General features: G+C 42.5%; 1 protein-coding gene across 3 annotated transcripts in view; it reads left to right on the top strand.

Moving 5' to 3' along the window:
• Positions 1 to 17808: 17808 nt before the first annotated feature.
• The window catches only part of NECTIN2 (nectin cell adhesion molecule 2), a 98735-nt gene continuing 94966 nt past the window's right edge, over positions 17809 to 21577 (top strand). For all 3 annotated transcript variants that reach the window (XM_018561339.1, XM_018561338.1, XM_018561337.1), the window contains exon 1: positions 17809 to 17921. In XM_018561339.1, the coding sequence (XP_018416841.1) occupies positions 17876 to 17921 (46 nt within the window). In that variant the 5' untranslated portion in view covers positions 17809 to 17875. The remainder of the gene's footprint in view (positions 17922 to 21577) is intronic.

Raw genomic sequence — 21577 nt, 5'->3', positions numbered from 1 at the left:
CCCTGCCAGCAGTATCTGGTTCGATCTAGCCTTACCCACCACAGAAATATGCTCAACTTGGTGATGTACAACCATGAATGGCCATGTAAATGAGCCCTAAAAATGACCCTGGGGTGATACAGAAATGTTAAGGGTACATTCACACTTTTCAAGGAGTGGCACTTGCTTTGGTGCACTGAGGCACCATTCAAAATAAACTGCGCCCCAACAAACCCTGTCAACAGATGGACATTGCTGCACAGTGCTCTGCAAGAAATGGTAAATGCACCATTTCGGGGGGTGTTTTGGTACATTAAGCTGTCAAATCAAATGAATTTGTCTAGAATTAAAGGGCAACCTTTAAAAAATCCTTCTTTAGAGCTGGAGTAGTAATTGATTGCTACTGGCAGTCACAATATCGGCCCGAAAGGAGGTCTTTTTATCAAATCACATAGAGAGCCATTTGGTTATCGTATCTTTTGAGTTCAATCAAATCCTTATACCATTCTAAGCCCTAATAAAGGGGGAGTGTTGTTACCCCCAAAACACATTTCCTGTTGTTTTGTTTGATCGAATTGTGAACAATCAAGGGCACTTTGGGACTCTTTCATGTTTTTGATTGGTCCTCTTTATTTTTGGAGCATTGAGTCCCTTCTGGTCACCCAACAAGGGAGGCCTCTTTTGTTTGGAAGCTGCCTTGCCAAAGCCAATGAGATATTTTGCAAACGGTGAGTGAGCTTGAAACCCAAGCACCTTAAATGCATTACTTGGGAATTCAAAAGTATAAGCTTCCTTAATTCAACACACCTTAATGTACAGCATAACATGCATGCTCTTCACAGCCTTTCTCAACCAGTGTACAGTGGCACACTGGTGTGCCTTCTGGCCTCCTCAGGGGGGCCTCAACATTTTGTGGTAGTGGGACTGTTATGTGGAGGGGGGAAATCTTGAGGGGGCACTTCGATGTGAAAGGGGGAGACTTTTTTGTTTTTCCGCAGGGTCCCCCTTAAAATCTATGACATATAAGACTGGCGTGGCTCGAGACTTTGCATGCTTTTGAAGGGTGCCGTGACTAAAAAAAAGGTTGGGAAACGCTACTCTAATGCACTGCATTATTTTGTACATTCATTTTGTTTTAAACATGATTTCCAATAAAAAGTAATCTAGTTTCTGTTTTGGTATAAACAGCTCTACGTTCTCAGTGCGAGAAAAACGAGGCTGTTGTATTTATGCATATGCTCGTCGTTCTGTCACATGGTACGTCTTCATGACAGATGATAATGATGTTGTGCACCTAAGAGAAACTCATCTAATACATAAATATAGATGGACAGAACATGCAAGAAAACAGTTAATTAGGCTTACTGAAGCATTGCTAATATCACTAATAAACCTGTCCCTGACTACAGAATTATTGCTGTCTATTTACTCACTCAGAGGGAGGAGTTTATTTGAAATACATAAAAACATATTAAAACAATTTGATGCTAATGAAGAGCTAGTGATCACTTTCGGATGACTACAATCTGCATGACTGTACAAGGTCTTCTCAGACTTTCACTAGATATTGTTTTTTCTGTCTGCTATCCTTTCTGTACTTAGACACAGTTAAAGCAGAACACCAACCCAAGCTATCTCATTAGTTTCAATTGGAGCCAGGAAGGGTTCAAATCTCTGGGAGTTCATTATTGCTAGGCCCATTGTGGAGTTTTCTTGAAGTGGTGACACCTAGGGTGTTCAGCTGGGTAAAGCTGGGTATCTGGATGCAACCACTGTTTGGCCAACAATTTTCCACCTGGCTCCTTCATTTGATAAAAAAATCTAAGGATGTCGGGCGAGAGGTGGCAGACCAGTCCATCCATGGAGCAAATTCCGGCCCTTTCATAAAGGACCCCACTGCAATTCACTCAGTGTATAGCCAGCTTAGGGGGTGAACTTCCTATTATTGGCTCTTTAGGCTCGCCATATATACATATAGATTTTGTTTCCTTCTGCCTGTGGGCGGAACAGATTCTACTGACTGGATGCAGGCACTGTTCAGTTGAAAATTCGGGTCAGGTTCATCAATTTTTTTAATTGTAGGATGTTGAGCAGGATTTGGCAGACAGGGCTACCCACTAAGCAATTTTTGCCTAGTTCTTGATGAATAAGACCAAATTTGTTTTGTGGGTGGCCAGCTTTAATGAAGACCCGGCAAAGGACTAACCCAAGTGTTCATACACGTGTTTCAGGCACAGAAAGCTAGTTACTAGGTGAAAGGGGCAGTTAGGTGTAAAAATCATTTAAAAAAATGTGCGCTGTGCACATTTGTAGTCATTTTTCATGTGATCCCTTGGAGTCTAGGGGGCCATAAAAGCGCGACTGTGCCTGAACAAAGCTCATGTACATTTTTGGGCGACAAGTGACACTAGGGTCAGGTGTGAATGGGCACCATTGAAAAAAATGGTATTCTTCATGTTGAATGTTGTCATGCTTCAAAAAACTTTAAACAAAACGTTCAGGTGTGAATGGGTACTTCAGAACCTGCCGAGAACCGATGGTTTTTTTGGGGTAACTGGTCAGTGCTGAATTCCAAGGACACCTGAAGGGGCAGGATATCTCACAGACATATTTTGAACACCAGGAAGTGATTGTATATATCAAATGTGTCCCTTCTCTAGTTGTAATATATGGGTGTCTTGCTGCACTCCTTACCTTTATAGGATGTTCCTTGAAATCCTGGTGGGTGCTCATAGGGATCACGGATGGCGCTGTGAAGATATACAAGATTTAAAAGGATGTCACCAGCACACAATTTAAGTGAAATCAACAAAAGTCCATTTATTAATGACAATTAATTAATGAAAGTACTCCATTAATAAATGGACCTTTGTTGATTTCACATAAATGGTGTACTGGTGACATTCTTTTAAAACCTTCTCTAGTTGTGACACATGGTTTTAGTTTCAATTCTCAGGAGAATGGACATAGGTTGACCTGCCAGGAGCATGGACATCCTAAGTTGACCTGCCAAGAGCATAGACATCATAGATTGACCTGTCAGGAGGATAGACATCATAAGTTGACCTGTCAGGATCATGGACATCATAGGCTGACCTGTCAGGAGCATTAACATCATAGGTTGACCTGCCAGCAGCATGGACATCATAGGTTGACTTGTCAGGAGCATGGACATCATAGGTTGACCTGTCGGGATCATGGACATCATAGGCTGACCTGTCAGGAGCATGGACATTATAGGTTGACCTGTCAGGAGCATAGACATCATAGATTGACCTGTCAGGAGGATAGACATCATAAGTTGACCTGTCAGGATCATGGACATCATAGGCTGACCTGTCAGGAGCATGGACATTATAGGTTGACCTGTCAGGAGCATAGACATCATAGATTGACCTGTCAGGAGGATAGACATCATAAGTTGACCTGTCAGGATCATGGACATCATAGGCTGACCTGTCAGGAGCATGGACATTATAGGTTGACCTGTCAGGAGCATAGACATCATAGATTGACCTGTCAGGAGGATAGACATCATAAGTTGACCTGTCAGGATCATGGACATCATAGGCTGACCTGTCAGGAGCATGGACATTATAGGTTGACCTGTCAGGAGCATAGACATCATAGATTGACCTGTCAGGAGGATAGACATCATAAGTTGACCTGTCAGGATCATGGACATCATAGGCTGACCTGTCAGGAGCATGGACATTATAGGTTGACCTGTCAGGAGCATAGACATCATAGATTGACCTGTCAGGAGGATAGACATCATAAGTTGACCTGTCAGGATCATGGACATCATAGGCTGACCTGTCAGGAGCATGGACCTCATAGGTTGACCTCCCAGGACCATGGACATCATAGGCTGACCAGTCAGGGGCATGGACATCATAGTTTGACCTGTCAGGAGCATAGACATCATAGATTGACCTGTCAGGAGCATGGACATCATAGGTTGACCTGTCGGGATCATGGACATCATCGGCTGACCTGTCAGGAGCATTAACATGAAAGGCTGACCTGCCAGCAGCATGGGTATGATAGGCTGACCTGTCAGGAGCATGGACATGATAGGTTGACCTGTCAGGAGCATGGACCTCATAGGTTGACCTCTCAGGACCATGGACATCATACGTTGGCCTGTCAGGAGCATGGACATCATAGGTTGACCTCTCAGGAGCATAGGCATCGTACACTGACGTGCAGCAGCAGTCATATCAAAGGGTGATGTGTCAGCTGACACATCATAGTCAGCTGAGAGTAACACCTGCGACAGACATACATAGTTTCAGTCACTGACAATTTGATTGTATGGCTTTTCCAGTATATTGTGCAATGCGCGTGAGTAACAGGGATGTCAAGTTGTGCTTGTGTAGGAGTGACAGGAAGTTAGACAAGGCAAGGTCTTATCTCAGCACTGAAATATCTTACTATGATGAGTCAGGTTTCACAGTCCTGATAGGAGGTCATCTATAAAAGAGCTTAGAACACAGATACACAAATCCTAATCATTTTACAGCCAAAGTAGATAAGAACCAGAGAAGGATTTCATGGAATGTAGGCGGTGACCTTGTTTTTCTTTTCTTGTAGTTATAAAGGTTCCAGTGTATTTCTTTAGGGAAGGCTCACTTTTTCTAAGTAGATCTCTCCTTTGAGACATATGGGCACTGCTATTGTTTCCAAAAATGCTAGTTCACTGGCTGCTGTCATAAGCCTCCTGCTTCAATTTTTAGAGCCAGTAACCCAGAATAAGCAAAATTACTTCTGATTTTACCCTGACTTTCCATATCGCAATGGTTAATCTTATTCGCTGACTTGACATGTCAGCCCGTATAATGGTCCTGACACTTAAAAACTTCACTACATAGACCAGGAGGCCATATAGCAACATAATGGTGAGTGTTCATTGGTCAACTCTTCTGAGCCTTCTTTTTTTCTGAGATGCCGATCTATGTGCAGTAAAGCTAACAGGAACACCAAACAAACATTCAAGGAGTCCATGTGACCATTCTTAGGCTTGTCCTGGTGACAATTAGCAGAAAAACTGAAAGTGATTTAAGAAAATCCAAATTCTTACAGTTCTTGCCAGGTTAAATCTTTCTTTGGGGACATCTGTTCAGTTGACAACTGTCTAAGTGGGAATGTTTCTTCTCACTTAGTAGAGATGTATTCTCACTTCCAGGTTGTGTCTCCAGGACAGGAAGTGAAAACTTCCCAATTGGAAAAAATAAGCTGACAGAGGTTTAATCCTTCCCTAAGTAAATCAAAAAAATGTTTTGATCTTAAATACACTTAAAGTCCTGGCTCTAATAGAGAAACAGATAACTAAAGGAGAGTGTGGAAAGTGAGTACTAGTGGGTCATGTGGTAGCCTTTAAAGAGAGCCTGTCACTTTTTCCTGAATAGGCAAAGTGACAGAGTCTCCTTTGAACCCGGGCAGAATACAACGTAAAGGTGGCCATACACCTTACAATTTATCTGTAGATTTTTTGTGGTCAGATGGAAAAAGTGCAACAGATTGGCCCAGGTGGAGATTACTCCATCCACACAGTTAAGTGTAGATGGAGGAATCTGTTGCACCTTTTCCATCTGACCACAGAAAATCTGAAGATACATTGTAAGGTGTATGGCCAGCTTTACCCTTGCAGTGGGGCTACCCCTGCACTGCAAGGGTTAAGTTCTCATTATGGTCCAAGGTGTAAAATAAAGAAGATATACTGACCCGATGCTCAGACCCACCTCCTGGCTGCCAGACCGGTTCCCGCAGCCTCTCTCCCCCTCCTCTCCGGTGGTGGGCATCTCACTGCATAGACATGATCACGTCACAGGTCATTAGACCGCCGGAGCAGAGGGGGGGGGGGGTGCCCCACTGCAAGGGTTAAGTTTTATTCTGCCTGGAGTACTTCTATAAGAAGCAGAAGTTAGAAATTAATGACTTTCACTCATGACAGATTTCCTTTTAATCTAATCTATTCCATGTGTAGCTGTAGTACAGTGTTCTAGAGAAGATGGAAAATAATGTAGAAATTGATTTTGAGCTTTTTCTTACAATTGTAAAACTTAATCACACTGCTGCAGGATGGAAAGATTACTGCAACGGGATTTTATCTGCAATCGATTGCTACCGTTGTAACAATGCCCCCCTATGAGACTTGCTATTCTGTAGCAGATACACACACAATACCTGCTCAAGATTGCAGCACCTTTCGATTGTGGATGATTAGAGTCTATCCACTGCCACGTGGCAGGTCTGCTACGGGACCATTGTCAGAGGAGTAGTGATTGATCAATATAAAGATTTTCGATCATGCAGTGGCTTCATCAATAAGCACGCTCTCACTTTTTATGTCCGTGCGGCCAAGGAAATGTGAGGTTTTGGTGCATTTTATTCTATGCTGAGCTTCAGCCAGCTGTCCTCACCCCACACACCCTTCACTCCCATTTAACTAATCGCTAAATTAAATATAAAAAAAATCCTCAAAAGGCCAATTTATTTACCTAAATCCACAGTCATGACATGGGCTGGCAATTTACCTCTCCGGTTGAATGACATGAGCACTTCCCATTGGCCTTCCAGCAGCCGGGGGGGTCCTTTCAGGTTTGAACTGTAGATAACTGCCACACTCCTTACCCAATGCCCTTTGTGCTGAAAGATGGTTGAGGAAGCAACTGTGGATGGCGCCACACATCACAATGTATATCAGAAATGTCACCAGCACACCAGTGGGTAGTGTTAAAAAATAAAGCGTCTTTTATTCACGCATATTGTCGCATCAAAAATGCAACGTTTCAGTGCAGTGCAGGGTCCCCTGTTAAGCCTGATGAAGGGGACCCTACGAGGCCCCGAAATGTTGCATTTTTGCTGTGATAATATGTGTGAATAGAAGACGCCTTATTTTTGAATACTATCCACTGGTGTGTTGGTGACATTTCTGATATACTTTCAGGTTTTAAGACTCCAGAGGTGTGATGATGTCATAAAGAATGGTGGGGACAAGACCAGTTGACAGCAGGTCCAGACTTAAGCATAGATACCTGGTCATCACTTTGGAAGTGATAGGGCTTCCTTCTTTAGGATAGGACAATGGATAAAAAGGGGCTATCATTGCCTTAAGATGGGCTACAGCAGAAAGCCGTTTAGAGTCAAAAATTCATGTGTTCTCCCCGTGCCTGCTTGGGATTCCTCGGGTACTCCAGCTTGCTTCCACACTCCAAACACATGCTGGTAGGTTAATTGGCTCCTGTCTAAAAAAAACTGGCCCTGTATGTATGTGAGATAGGGACTTCAGATTGTAAGCTCCTTGAGGGTAAGGACTGATGTGAAAGTACACTATGTAAAGTGCTGCGTAAACTGGTGGCACTATATAAATACCTGTCATAAATAATAAATAAATATATTAGACCACTGCAGATAATAATTCAAAACTCATCAAATTTAAGCTGGCCATTCACCAGCAGAATTGTGTTTGAAAAAATCTTGTTTCTGCAATGGTTGTTTGATTTTCTAATAGTGGGGACAAATCGACGATCGTCTTTGGCTGTAGTGACTAGAAAAATCGAAGGTCCAGGTTGGAAAATTGTTCCCTTTTCTTACGTGAGCTAACGAAATTCTAAGGGGCGGATTTATAAATCTTCCACCCAGTGCATAGCTGGGCGAATGCAGCACGAAGAGCACAGCAAATTCCTATGTTCCTCAGCGCCATCTAGTGGTGGTGGTATCTGCAAATGGCATACACCCAGCTATACGTTGGGCGGAAGATTTATAAATCAGTCCCTAACTATTAATGTGGTTTTCACCCGAAAATACTTACCCGAATGTGCATGTGCTAGCAATCGTTTCATGGTCATGGACATTTGTTTATTTAACGATTATATATGGTATAATAATGTTCACCCCGATCTCTTTTGAACATTCGCAGTTTGCAGTGATTTAATCAATCTTCTATTGATTGTTATAGAGGACAGGTTGCACTTGCTCCCGCTCACTCAGCATTGCAAACATTCACTGCACATTCACTTCCCTCTAAACCACAACATGATAAGATGTGATCAGGGCTGTCTCCACCCTTTATGCTGCCTGAGGAAGCAGAGTGGGGGGGGGAGTTGTATGGCGGTGAGTGCCTGGGGAGGGGTAGCGGGTGCTGCTGATAGTGGGGGGGCAACAGGTGCTGCTTATAGTGCTGAGCGGGCAGCGGGTGCTGCTGGTAGTGCTGGGGGGTTTGCAGGTGCTGCTTATAATGCTGGAGGGGGGGGGGCAGCAGGAGCTGCTGATAGTGCTGGGGGTATGGTGCTAATGAGATGTCACTTCAGGCTGCCTCATTATAGGGATGGCCCTGGTAGTAATACATAGAGTAAATGGCCAATAATTGCAGGGAATTCAATGCAGGCGAATGTGCCTAGAATCATCTGCTTTCTATACATTCGCCCCATAGTGTTATTTTTTTTTAATTATATATCTATATATCTACACAGTATATAGTTAGTTTTGGTTTCTTCTACTAAATAAAGCCTTAGAACTTGCTGTGCTTCCACACAGTGCCATGTTACTCCCCACAGCGTTCCTGTAATCTGCTATTTGCCTCAGATCCCTTCCTGCGTTTCTATATATACGACTCTCCATTCTCCCTTTACCATCCTGACCTTTTAAAAATATCAAAGCCATCATGTGCTACATCACTGAGATCTCAGCCGATTAGATGGCACGCTTTCACTTTCTGTCTCTGAGCCAGGTTCACCCACTCCTTGGCTGACATTGGCGTTACAGCGTCATATGTGCGGAAAGTACCTCAGCTGAGCAGCACTTACTAACACTCCTGTAAAACAAATCCATTTTATAAACATTCCTGAGGAGTCGCACATAAATGCATCTAAGTAATGCTCTGCTAGTCACAAAACAAACTTGCAATTCAATATTACGTTATTGGCACACAGAGAATGGAGCGGTGACTGCTGTGCCGGCATTTGGTAGGCAAATCACTAATAATCAGAAATGAAACAAACAAAAATGATTTTTTATTAATATAGCTTGTTTTATAGCCGAACTCTGGGCACAAAACTTAAATATATTCCTCAACAGCCATGAAAGATAATAATCCACTTTGCATGCACTAAACGCCTTTGCAAACCCAGATATTACCAGCAGTAGCAGTGGAATCATCATAGTGCTGTATATAGCCTGTGCAGAGAGCAGAGCTGTGGGAGGGTCCCAGCAGGCTCCACCCACTACAGGCTGCCTGCAAAGAACTGCAGGAGGGGGCGGAGATAAGACCAGTCACCCTGCACAAAGAGGGAGGGCAGCAGTGAGCGGTCTTTATTACAGGAAACTCCAAGTCTCACACTGGATTACTGTACAAGGAAGGATACACATGACTCTTGTATGAGGACAATATCTGCTTATTCTGGAGTTCAGCTTCCAAAATTTTAAAGTTGTCACCAGAACAAGAGGTAAGTGGTGAGTCTTCAAATGGGGACACCGATTCTAGTGACAACAGTGTAAGAGTATTTCCTTTAACTTCCAGTTGCATCTCCAGTGCTCCTTCCCCTTGCAGGGTCCTATGTGTACCCAGCTTTAGAGGGGATTTCCCAAAGGCTCCCTTCACATCTGCATGTTGAGTCAATGCACAACCTTCGGTGTATTGTGTTGCAGCACCGTTCATTTAAACTGGCACAGCAGCACTGTATTACAAAAGACTGCAATTCATACCACACCATGCGTTGTGTTAAAAAGTGTCATCATGTGCGGTTTTTCAGGTTGTTGCTGTGCATTGGCAGCCTATTCATAATTAAAGCCCCACTCTGGGCAAAATATGACCCTCCAAACAGGCTCTAACCCTTCCTACAATGGGTTGCTATTATTTCTTACCCTGTGAAAGACGTTATACTCCCCACGTTCCCCCTTTCTGGTCCTTTAACTGCATGGTTTCCTGGTGTTGAGGGGCCGATAATCTGGACCAGCGCAGAAGATGGCCTGTTGTCACCTACTATCCCCTTGAGACAAAGCCATTCCCCTACTGGATTCTGGGAGCACCACACCGCTGGACAGCCAATCAAAATACTGTCCACATCATGCAGGTAGTAACATGGACACCTGAAGAGGGACCCTGCAGAAAGTAGGCAGAGGAAAAACTCGGGGACCTGAGTGTCACATGACCACAGCTTTAAGTAAATTAAAAGGGCCTTTATTTTCCCTCCAGTGATCCTTTATGGGGATAATTATTATCCTGGAAATTGACTTTAATGCAATGCCTGAATGCCATGCATAACATTACACGCGTTAATACCCAATGCATTCACAAAATGTAAAGAAGACTTTACATTGGAGAAATGTACTCTTGTTCCTGTTGTGACTGCAAGACAGGAAGCAAAGGGAAAACTCTCTAATATAAAACAGATGGCAACTGACGGGATTTTAATTATTCCCTACTAGAGTTGAGTCCGGGTTTGGTGCGAGCCTGAGTTCACCCAAGACCACCCAAAACTGTGACCACTACTCCCACCCCCCAAACCATTCAGTGGTGGCATTTGTGACAGGGACATTCCTCACCTCTTTGTGACGTATAGCTATGGGGTAGGGAACACACCTTTCCACAGCTAATTGGTGCAGGAGGAGAGGGTGGCAGTCACAGTTTTGAGAGGGCTTGGCTAATCTCAGGCAAACTGGTTCCACACAAAGCCCAGGCTCATCAACAATCCCTTCTACCCGGTTTCCACGAAAATAAGACCTAGTACTATTTTTGAGAACTGCTAAAATATAAGACCTACCCCGAAAATAAGACCTAGTTGTGACCATTCCCAGGGCCGGTGGTAGCATAAGGGGGAACTTGGAGAGGCAGGAGGGAATCAGCGGTGCAAACAAAGCCAGCGCTAGAGGAAGCGAGGCAGCACCGGAGGGAGCAGAGCCACATAAGCCGATGCTTCCTCTATAGCGCTGGCTCCTTTCACAAGCAGAGTGATACCAAATGCACTCCGCCTGTGAGGAATCAATAGTGAAAGCGTGCGTCGCTCATTCTGGCCAGCGATTGGTCAGCAAATTGCTCTTGGAAAGGAACGGCATCCCTGATTGCCCTGATCACCATATTTTTGTACATGAATACATGTAGACTTTTCTACATGAATAAGTGTGGATTGTTGTACATAAAAAAAAATAAAAAAAAATAAGACCTACCCTGAAAATAAGACCTAGCGTGTTTTTTTTAGCCAAAAAAAGACAGTGTCTTATTTTCAGGGAAAACGGTATATTCAAAATGAAGGCAGAAGGGTTGGCTTTAGATATACTAAAAGTTTATTGACGTTTTAAAACATAATGTGCTAAAACATAACAGTATTTTTGTAGTTTGTATTTCTGGCCAACCTGGGAACTCATAAAAAGATTGCTCAACATGCCAACGAAAAGCTTAATTTGCTTCAATTTAATCATGTTGACCGTTTCCTTCTCAATGAAAGAGATCACTTTTTGATCAAACTACCACACAATTAATTTCTGAAGGATATGATTCTTTCATTGAACCAATTGTTACACCAAACAATAGTATCATTGTTTGCCTAACCAGCAGCGGGTCACTGTGGTGGCCTTATGAGTACAGAGCGTTGTACCTGCATTGTAACTGACTCATGTAAGTAAACAAACACTGCACAGTATCAGAATTAGAAGTGAACTGTTCTTAGGGGTCAGGCCCAAATTGCCCTATGAGGGTCAGTGGGAGGGAAGGAGTAAATCCTGTGGGTTAGAACCCAAATTGGAGGTTATGAAATATGTAATTAACGCTGACAATACATACCTTCAATTTTGAATGATTCCTGCTGAAATGTAATTTGTTATTTTTCTTTGAGTTCAGCTTTCAACATTTCAACATTTCTCCACCCTATGCATAAAAAAATGGATTTGGGTATAACTTTAAGTCACAACATTCTTTTTTTTCCTAAAATTTAACATCTTGGTAGAGGTTCACTTGGCATTCCTAGTCCAGCATTTCTCAATGTTTCTTCAGCCACGGCACACTTTAAAGCTAAAGAATATCTTGAGGCGTCACCAGTCTAAAATGTAAAAACCATTAATGTAAAAAATGACATGGGGTCCCTCCAAAATCCTTACCAGACCCTTATTCCAGATTGGGTCTGGTATGAATTTTAGGAGAGAGCCCCATGCAAGAACACAATCAGTGTCACCTTTCACATAAGCTTTCCCCTTTACGTCAGGACCCCCCTCCTTTCACATCTGAGTCCCCTCTTTCACACTAGGGAACTCTCTTCGAATCAGAAGCCCCCCTTCACATCTGAGTCCACCCTTTCACACTGGGGAACCCTCATCAAATCAGAAGCTCCCCTTTACATCAGAGTCCCCCGCTTCCACATCAGAGGCCTGATGCTGCGTGAAAATTTTGAGGCACCACAGAGGAAGCCAGAAGGCACCCTGGTTGAGAAGGCTGTCCTAGACAGTGTTCTGTTTGAAAAGCTTAGAACCCCCTGATGAGATGTAAACTGTCCTTAGATATTATGTAAAATGTTGGCAAATGTACATACTAGTTGGTTGGCATTGGCTGCCTCATTTCCAGGCTCCTCATCCTGGCCGACTGTTAGTTGGAAAATGCTCCTTGACACTTAGATTTTATCTTATTAAAGGTTAGGCACCCCTTATCTATGGTTGACCTGACTCTCCTAGAATGCACAGTGATGTCATCAAAGACAACCATGATGACTCTGGTTGGCAGAAGCAAGAATGTACTCCTTTAGCTAGATAACAAGAAAAAAATGAAAATTGTAATGCTTGCAGAATTGTGTATAGCTTCCCATAGACATAAGATGATGGTCAGCAGATCCAAGTGCTGAGCATTCATTAAGCCACTATGTGTATATATAGTACAAATACCCCTAGTGCTACACTTATTATCGTGGGATTAAATGATTAATATCACCACTGAACTTTAAGTTTGATGAGTACACAAACAATAGCAATGGTATTACTTTACACATCCTAAGAGAATCTGAAAAACTCCCCAAAAGCACCACTATACTGGTGTCCATATTTATTGTAGATTTTCAAGTCTCAGAATATCACACTACTGATAAACTGGCCAAAGGCTATTTTCCCGAGCACTGAAACTAAGCATTGAAACGAAGCTGGATACAACTAGCATTAATTGTATGGACAACTGACTCATAGCACAATGTCACTGGCAGTTGGATGGTCGGTAGTCAATCAGTGCTACATGCCTCCCAACTGAGCCTCATTTGGACCCAAATCTCTATGTCCCTCTTTCCTACTCAGATGTCCCTCTTTTTGTTCCGGTGTACAAATATCTATAAAAAGCTACTTTTTAACTGCCAAGTGTTATTCTGCACTAAAACCTTTATCTTATCGCTTACCTATCTTGTTTGCTATTTCGAAAACCAGTATAAAGGAAAGTAATGGTAAAAAATAATTCTGGGTTTAGCCATTCATTTTTGGCATAAAAAATTCATAATGGTCCGCATACGGGGGCGGAATAAGTTGCTTAAATACAATGAGGGGAATATATAAAAACTGGGGCAGACAAAAGCTGGAGCAGTTGCCCACAGTAACCATTCAACTTCTCTCTTCAGTTTGTTCATTTAAGATTTGAAAAGGAAACAGAGAAGCTGATTGGTTTCTGTGCACAGCTGCTCCAGATTTCGTCTGCTCCAGTTTTGGTAAATTCACCCCATTGTGCTGAAGGTGTCCCTCTTTCCCCTCCCAGGAAGTTGGGAGGTATGGTGCTATTTGATAAAACATTGCAAAGTGTTCAAGTGTTTTAAATAGATTCTTATAGCTTTGTGAGTTCCAGCATTCAGTTTTCTGACCTTTATGTGCAAATTTCAGTATGGCCTTTCAGCATCGTAGTAATGAAACTGCCTAGCCAAACTGCCATGCCTAAAGATTGTTTAATTTGTCAGTTGGCACTTAGCAATTACACCTGATTAGACTTAATACATTTGCTAAGCTGAGGCAGAAAACAAATTAAAACTGTTCCACAAGATGAAGTTATTACATAAGTAAACTAAGATACAAAAAAAACTAATATAGCTGCAAAATTTGGAATACCCGACATTGTGATTTTCATTGGTGCCATGTAGAAGAAGTGACTTTCAACTGCAAATGTCACCAACATCTTAGCATGCCTCATTGTAGTGTAGCCGATTCTATTGTCCAACTGGTGACTCCATGAATGTGAGTCCTTTGTGGAGCTTTAAAAATGCTGGAAAATTAAGAAATGTTGTTATATTTTCATGGTGTCACTGGCCTATATGAGCTCAGTAGCCATCAGTGTAGAACTAGGAACTTTTAGCCTTTGGAAATAAAGAAAACCGACTGTCCATTTCATGGTAGAGACTAGAGACAGTTTTCTCTTGGTTAGAGAATGAGTCCCACATAAGGTGTGCCGCAGTGGCCCAGGGATTAGTAGGAATGGTGAAATGTTGGTTTCTTCTTAAAGGACATTGGTTGGATAGCTCTCTTGTTGGACATTGGTTGGATAGCTGCTTTCCAGCTCCCTTGTCAACTCCTCCCATACTCTGGAACTCTTTACCCCAACCTGTCCGTCTATCTCCCACCTTGACTGCCTGCAGGCTTTCCCTAAAGACTCATCTCTTTAGGGAAGCCTATCCCACCTCAACCTAACCACTGAATCATCACGTTCTAAAACAATTCATCCCCACACAGCTACCTCCTCATGTATCACTTGCCCCTTCCTTTTAGATTGTAAGCCCTCAGGAGCAGGACCCTCCTTACCATCTTGTCTTGAATTGTATTGTGATTGTAATGTCTTCCTTATATTGTAAAGTGCTGCGCAAACTGTTGGTGCTATATAAATTCTGTATAGCAATAATAATAATAATAGTAGAGAATGAGGAAGCAGGAGTTAGCAAGATGGGCAATCAATGAGATGTCTGATAGCTATAGTGAAAGAAAGAGAGAAAGATGCAATGAGACTTAATAGTGGAGGACACTGAGAAAGTGGAGGCTACAGGCCTTGATAGTGGAGGTGAGGGGGTCAGTGAGATAAGAACAGTCAGTACAAACCTGAAAAGGGAACAGATATCTATATAATAGCTCTCAGTGACTGCAGTCCTCCTCTCATCGAGGTCCAAATGTGGAGCTATAGGACTTTATTGTGGAGGACAGAGAGAGTGTACGCAACATGGCTGGACAGTGGAAAGGAGTGGTTTAGCAAGATTAGCGTGGTGATCACAAGTCTGCAATGATATCAGGTATCTATATAATACCTAAAAGCTGTCACTGGCTGTGGGTACGGCTCTGACCAACGTCTGAATGTAGAAGTATATCATCTTAGGGCCACTAGCCAATCACATCTTATTTTGTACTGACCTAGGGGGGGGGTGGGAGGGGCAAATGTCCTCCTTCTACCAGCTTAGTCCCCCTCTGGCTGCTATTACCCCTTAATGACAAGGGTGCCCTACAAATCAACACAAGAACCCCTTAAACATTTCCATTTTAAAAATTAGTGCATTTAGTAAGTTAATAAACCAGTTCCTGAGGCAGTGAAAATGTTGCAAAGTGATGTAACTGTAACAAATAACAACCAAATTTGCAGTTTGTTAAAATCAGATACGGCGGGTGCAGGCAACATAGACATTCATTGTGTCCCATGAGAAATTGCAAGACTCTGACAGCTACAGGCATGACTCCCAGAGCAGAGCCATTATGGGATTTGTAGTTTCACTACAGCTGGAGTGCCAAGGTTGCCTACCCCTGAGATACGGCGATCCCTGAAAACACCTCTCTTTAGAAAAGCCTACCCTGCATCTATCTGTAAAAAAATAAATCAAGGCAACTGGACTTGCTGTATTTTTCTTGAAGATGTTTCTCTGGTCATCCGACTAGCTTTCTCAATTCAGAATTCTCAATTGAGAAAGCTAGTTAGATGACCAACGAAACGTCTTCAAGAAATTTAAAGCAAGTTCAGTTGCCTTGATTTATTTTTTACAGCTATACCTTGACCTGGACGAATGAGAACCTTCACAGACATATCCTGCCCCTACCTAAAAACTGTACTTCTACATTCTCCATCAGCTCATCCCTCATAGTTACTACCTCTTGTATCACTGGCCCTTCCCTTTTAGATTGTAAGCTCTGATGAGCAGGACCCTCCTAATCATCTTGTATTGAATGGCATTGTAACAATACTGTATCATTTTACTTTGCAAAGCAAACTGTTGGCACTATATAAATCCCTGCAAAACAAACAAACAAACAGACAGCACCTTGTCCTCGTGTATTACCGTTTATTAAATGAGTTAACATAAAAACTGGCATAAAAAAACACTCACATGGTAATAACTGAATGAATAGTACAAGGCAGATCCCAGAAAAGCTGCCTCGCTAGCTGACGCGTTTCGGGGGATATACCCCCTTCCTAAGAGCCTCTTTTATTAACATGTGAGTAGTTTTTTAATGGCAGTTTTTACATTCATTTTTTAATAAACAATAATACACGAGGACAATGCGATATCTGTCTGTCTGTTTGTTTGTGTGTTTTGCATGTCTTGTGAGGAAACTTCCCAGTGGCCTTTTGATGATGGCAACCTGCAAACGATTGATGTTAGAGAACTGCTGAGGGCTGTGGTGTGCAGTTTTTTGGAAGTATATAAATCCCGTATAATAATAATCAGATCAGTGAAAATCGAATTTTGACTGGTTGCTAAGGATTACTATACTTTGCCTTTTAAGCCTTCATGTAATGCAAAAATGAAATGCAAAAGACTGTGACGCAACCCGCAGCAACCAATCAGATTTCAGCTTCTAGAGCAGAGACGTTGGATTGTAATTGGTTGCTCTGGCATTCTCCATTCCGCACATTGCTCTTTGCCCTATGAACCCAAGATGTGCTACAAAAAAATGTGAACGTTTATGTATTAAAAATTCTTCTGCTTACTGTAACCACCAAGTAAATAAAAAAAAACCTTGCTGGACCCCTCTGGGATGCATTTGTAAATATGGATTTCAGATCACTAGACAGACAGACCCATAGACAAATAGATTATAGACAGATGGATAAGGAAAGGTCACTCACAATAAGCTTATAAAATTAAAGCTGATTTATTGAACACTGGTGTCAACTTTTCAACTGATCAATAAATCCTAGTAGACCCACTCTGGTCCCACTTCCCCCAATGAGTTCTAATTTATCATGAAATGCAATGAAGGAATGTATCCCCCCAACATCCTCAACCCCCTCCTTCCCCGACCTACTGATGCTGCCTTCTCTATACGAGATGCTGCCACTGTGTATCCCTTCCCCCTTTTTTTTTCCAGGATGCTAACAGTTATTATTATATTGCATGTAATTCCAGCAAGCAGGCTTCATTAGATCTGACTGTCCTCTCCTCGCATGTCAGATCAAGCGGTGCCCTAGATTTGCTGGCTTCTAGTAGCTGAGTTGCAAGGGGAGGAAGGGAGAGGGTTAATCCCTGGGAAGAACAGGTGAATCGGGCGGGGCTTGGTATGATAATAGTAAAACATGACGTCAGCAGCTGGGAGCAGAGTGAAACCAGGGCTGGGAGAGAGAAAAGGGTGATACTGGAGGAGGCAGAGGGAGCATAGACTTCCAGCAAGGGGGACACAGGCTGGTACCAGGAAATAACAGCACACAGGCGGAGGGAGAAGAGAAGCAACAGACAAGCCAGAGACTGAGCCAAGAGACTGCAAAAGATTGAGCCAAGAGACCAGCAAAAAATTGAGCAAGGCGACCGCAAAAGATTGAGCCAAGAGATCTCAAAAGATTGAGCCAAGAGACCGCAAAAGATTGAGCCAGGAGACCGCAAAATATTAAGCCAAGAGACAGACAGAGAGCAAGCCAAGGGATACCCAACGATTGAACCAAGAGACTGCTAGAGACAGCCGGTTGACCCTTTGCAATATGCGGTGTCCTCTCTTGCTGCTGCTCCTGGGTCCGCTCTATACAGGTGAGTGACAGCTTCAAGGCTGCGCAATTGGTTGTCTTTGCAGGTAATGTCCTTGTGCTACACCCAGGTTATATAGCGATCCATAAACTTCTCTCTGTCAATATGGCCTCTGCTTTGGACCTGTGTCCTTCCTGGTATAGACTACCTGTTTGCTGTACTGTGCATAGTCATTCTCTGTATATGCTCCTACCCTCTAATGTCCTTCTGGACTGGCTTTTATGTATGTCAGCTGCTGGGTATCAGTAGTCTAGAGTTCTATGTATATAATGTTTGATCTCAATTTGTTTTGTGTGTGTGTGTCCCATAGGGGCACCTAGGCTTACTGTACTTGCTTGTCCACTCGTCCATTATTTTCCCTCCCTACCTTCAATGAGCCTACTTCCTGCTTGCTAAATATTTTCTCTAGCCTTTTAATAGATCTACCTGTTCATCAGGAATCCACCTATCTATTTTCTTGCTATACTGGTATACAGCATCCCCACCTTCCTTGTATACAGGAATACAGTAAGCCACTTGTATATCCTAGCAGATTTTATTGCTGTATGCGACTATTTTATATACTGCAATTATATTTTTTTAACTACAGCTTCATTGCTTTGCATGGCCTGAGGGTGCAGTATATGTTTGCATTTGCATGTGTTTTTTTTTATATACAGTTGCCATGTATACATTGGAATATTAAATGTATCTGGCATGTTGATCTTTAGTAGAGATCAATTCAGTAGATACAATAATGGGTTATTTCTTTTCTCTCCTATCCCTATTTACAATGTTCTCTTCTGAGTCTTTGTATCGGGTTCAGGGTTGACTAATATTTATGCTCAATATTGTTACACACGCCACGGTTTGTCTATTATATAGTGGCCTCTATGGGCACTGTGCAATTTCTGCAGCAGTGCACCAACTCAGTCTCAGGATTCGCAATCTGGGAATGTTGGTGTGTATGAGGTATAACAATTACTAACATTAATATTTGTAAATACTTTTCGTATCTGAAGATCTGTTTAATCAACAGGAGGAAAAATGTTAGTTTGGGTTTTAAGGCGGTTGGCTGGTTTTGTTACATTTCTTGTGCTGTTTATGATCACAATAAACCAGTGCTGGGAGGTCTGGAATCCTTACAGCTAGAGGTCATCTAGTTTTTCTTAAGGGTCGCTGGGATGCATATTTAATAAATTAACATCTCAGTAGCACCTTGTGTACTTGTACGTCACAGTTGTCCAACTTGAATTTCTGGGATCCGGTGACGGGGTAGGAGTCAGCTGACACAGGTAGAGGGAGGAGTTCTGCTCAGTTATGGACAGTTAGGAGTTTTTCAAATAAGAACAAAGAGCTTTTGTGAACTTGGGAACAGCGCAAAGTGCAAACCCCCCATACGAATTCAACTTCCAGTGGCATACTCTTAGTTGACTGCTGATTGGTTGGCATAAGATAGCCCGCAATGCTGCCCTTTTGAATAGTTTTTATATTCTCCCGGTAAAGTTTGTTGTTTAAGTGATGCCCTTTTATTGGGAAACTTAAAGGGACACTAATCTCAGGACTTAAATCTTAAAAATGCATTCAAGTACCCTATTAACATAAATTTATCCTATTTGTGTATCACTCGGCTGTAGATCCTCAAATCATCTCTGAATTGGTGCGGACACTGTCCTTCCTTCTGGAGGGGCGCCACTTTTGCTCCCCTTGGTCCCCGTGTGTGTAAAGTAGCCACCGCTCCAAGCTTGCTCCCATAATGGACTAGAATCTCCTGTTTAGTTTACTCATTTGTATTGCGTTTGTAGTTCATCATCGGAGTGAGCTTGGAGCAGTGGCTATAGATCCTCAAATCATGTCTGAATTGGTGCGGACACTGTCCTTCCATCTGGAGGGTGGCTACTTTTGTTCACATGGTCGGTGCATGTGTTGTAAAGTAGTCACCGCTTCAAGCTCGCTCCCATGATTGGCTACAATCTCACATTTTAGTTTACCAATTTGTATTGAGATTGCAGTGTATCACAGGAGCGAGCTTAGAGCGGTGACTACTTTACAACACACACACAGGGACCATGGGGAACAAGGGTAGCCACCCTCAAGAAGGAAGGACAGTGTCAGCTCCTGAGACAGCATTAAGGCTTGATGTTTAGTGCGGTGCGGTCATTTAAGGATGGAGTGGGAGCTAATTGTAATGCATATCTCCTAGGTATGCACCGATACCGTTTTTTCGTATGTGTGTTGTAAAGTAGCCACCACTCCAAACTCGCTCCCATGATGGACTACAATCTCAATACAAATAAGTAAACTAAATGCAACATTGTAGGAAGATCACAGGAGTGATCTTGGAGCGGTGACTACTTTACAACACACACAGGGACTATGGGGAACAAAAGTAGCCCCCCTCCAGAAGGAAGGAAAGTGTCTGCACCAATTCAGAGATGATTTGAGGATCTACAGCCGAGTGATAAACAAATAAGATACATTGTTGTTAATAGTTATGGAACTTGAATGCATTTTTAAGGTTTACCTCCTGAGTTTAATGTCACTTTAAGATATTAAGGATGCAAGTTTTCAGGATTCATTAGATGCCTTTATCAAGCTTTATACAGTTCAGTACAGGAATCTATAAAGCCTGACAAAGGGATCTAAGGAATTCCAAAAGTTTGCATTTTTAATAACTTACATGTCTCTTAAACACCAAACTTTAGCAATAAACAATGGCTCACCTGGTACAGTACTCTGCTATGATCTACCAGTATGAAAACTTATTCCAGCAGAGTACTGGCAATGGTTAAATTACACCGAGCAGCATAGAACGTGCTCCGCATACCCAGATAACCTTCCTTAGGAGATTAATAATCATATTCTGAGACACAATTCGCTCTGCAGTAATGATCTCTAATTGTCTATAGAATCATTGCAGAATTCTGAAACTTTCACTGTAAGGATTAGACAGCGGATATTTTTGTTTTTTCTAGTCAGGTGCAAATTACCATATTTTTCTAATGTAAAAGAAGTTTCTATTTTTTTTTTTCGGGTTGTTTTTGTGATCAATAGAATTAAAAATGCAAATGTTGGAAATGCTCCATAATGGCAAAAAAATTTGAAGTTTAAGAATGAAAAATGTTTCTATAACAAATTCTAGAGTGAATGTGGTTTTCATTGGCAAATCTCCATTCATTCCAAAATTGAATGTTAAGGTGCCCATACACTGCACAATTCTCGTACGAGAATTGCGGGAAATCCCGCGATCGTACGAGAATCGTGCAGTGTGAATGAAGACGTGCGACCGTTTCTATTGTACTGTCGCACGTCCTTTGTCTAAGGAGCATGCTAGAAAACCAGCCGAAAATCTTACGATTTTCGGCTGGTTTGAATGATGCTCGGGAGACAAGGCCGTTCAGCATTGCAGTCATTGGAAGCACAGGAGCTTCTTTGGGGCAGAAAAGCACTTTTCTTTTTGCCCCATAGGTGAGCAAACTACGGCCCTCCAGCTTTGGTGAAATCACAACGCCCACGATACATCTGTCTCTGGGAGTCAGACCTGTGGCTGTGAGAATCTTGCAATGAGTTATGGGATTTATAGTTTCCAGTGGAGTTACAAGGGAGGTACGGCCCGCACCCGGGTGCCACCATTGGAGGGGTGACACCAAAATGACTGATAGTTATTTTGGTGTCACCCC

The sequence above is a fragment of the Nanorana parkeri genome, unplaced genomic scaffold (genome assembly GCF_000935625.1).
Source record: "Nanorana parkeri isolate BGI_ZX_2015 unplaced genomic scaffold, ASM93562v1 scaffold517, whole genome shotgun sequence".
Taxonomy (NCBI): domain Eukaryota; kingdom Metazoa; phylum Chordata; class Amphibia; order Anura; family Dicroglossidae; genus Nanorana; species Nanorana parkeri.
This window is presented reverse-complemented; position numbering and strand designations above follow the sequence as displayed.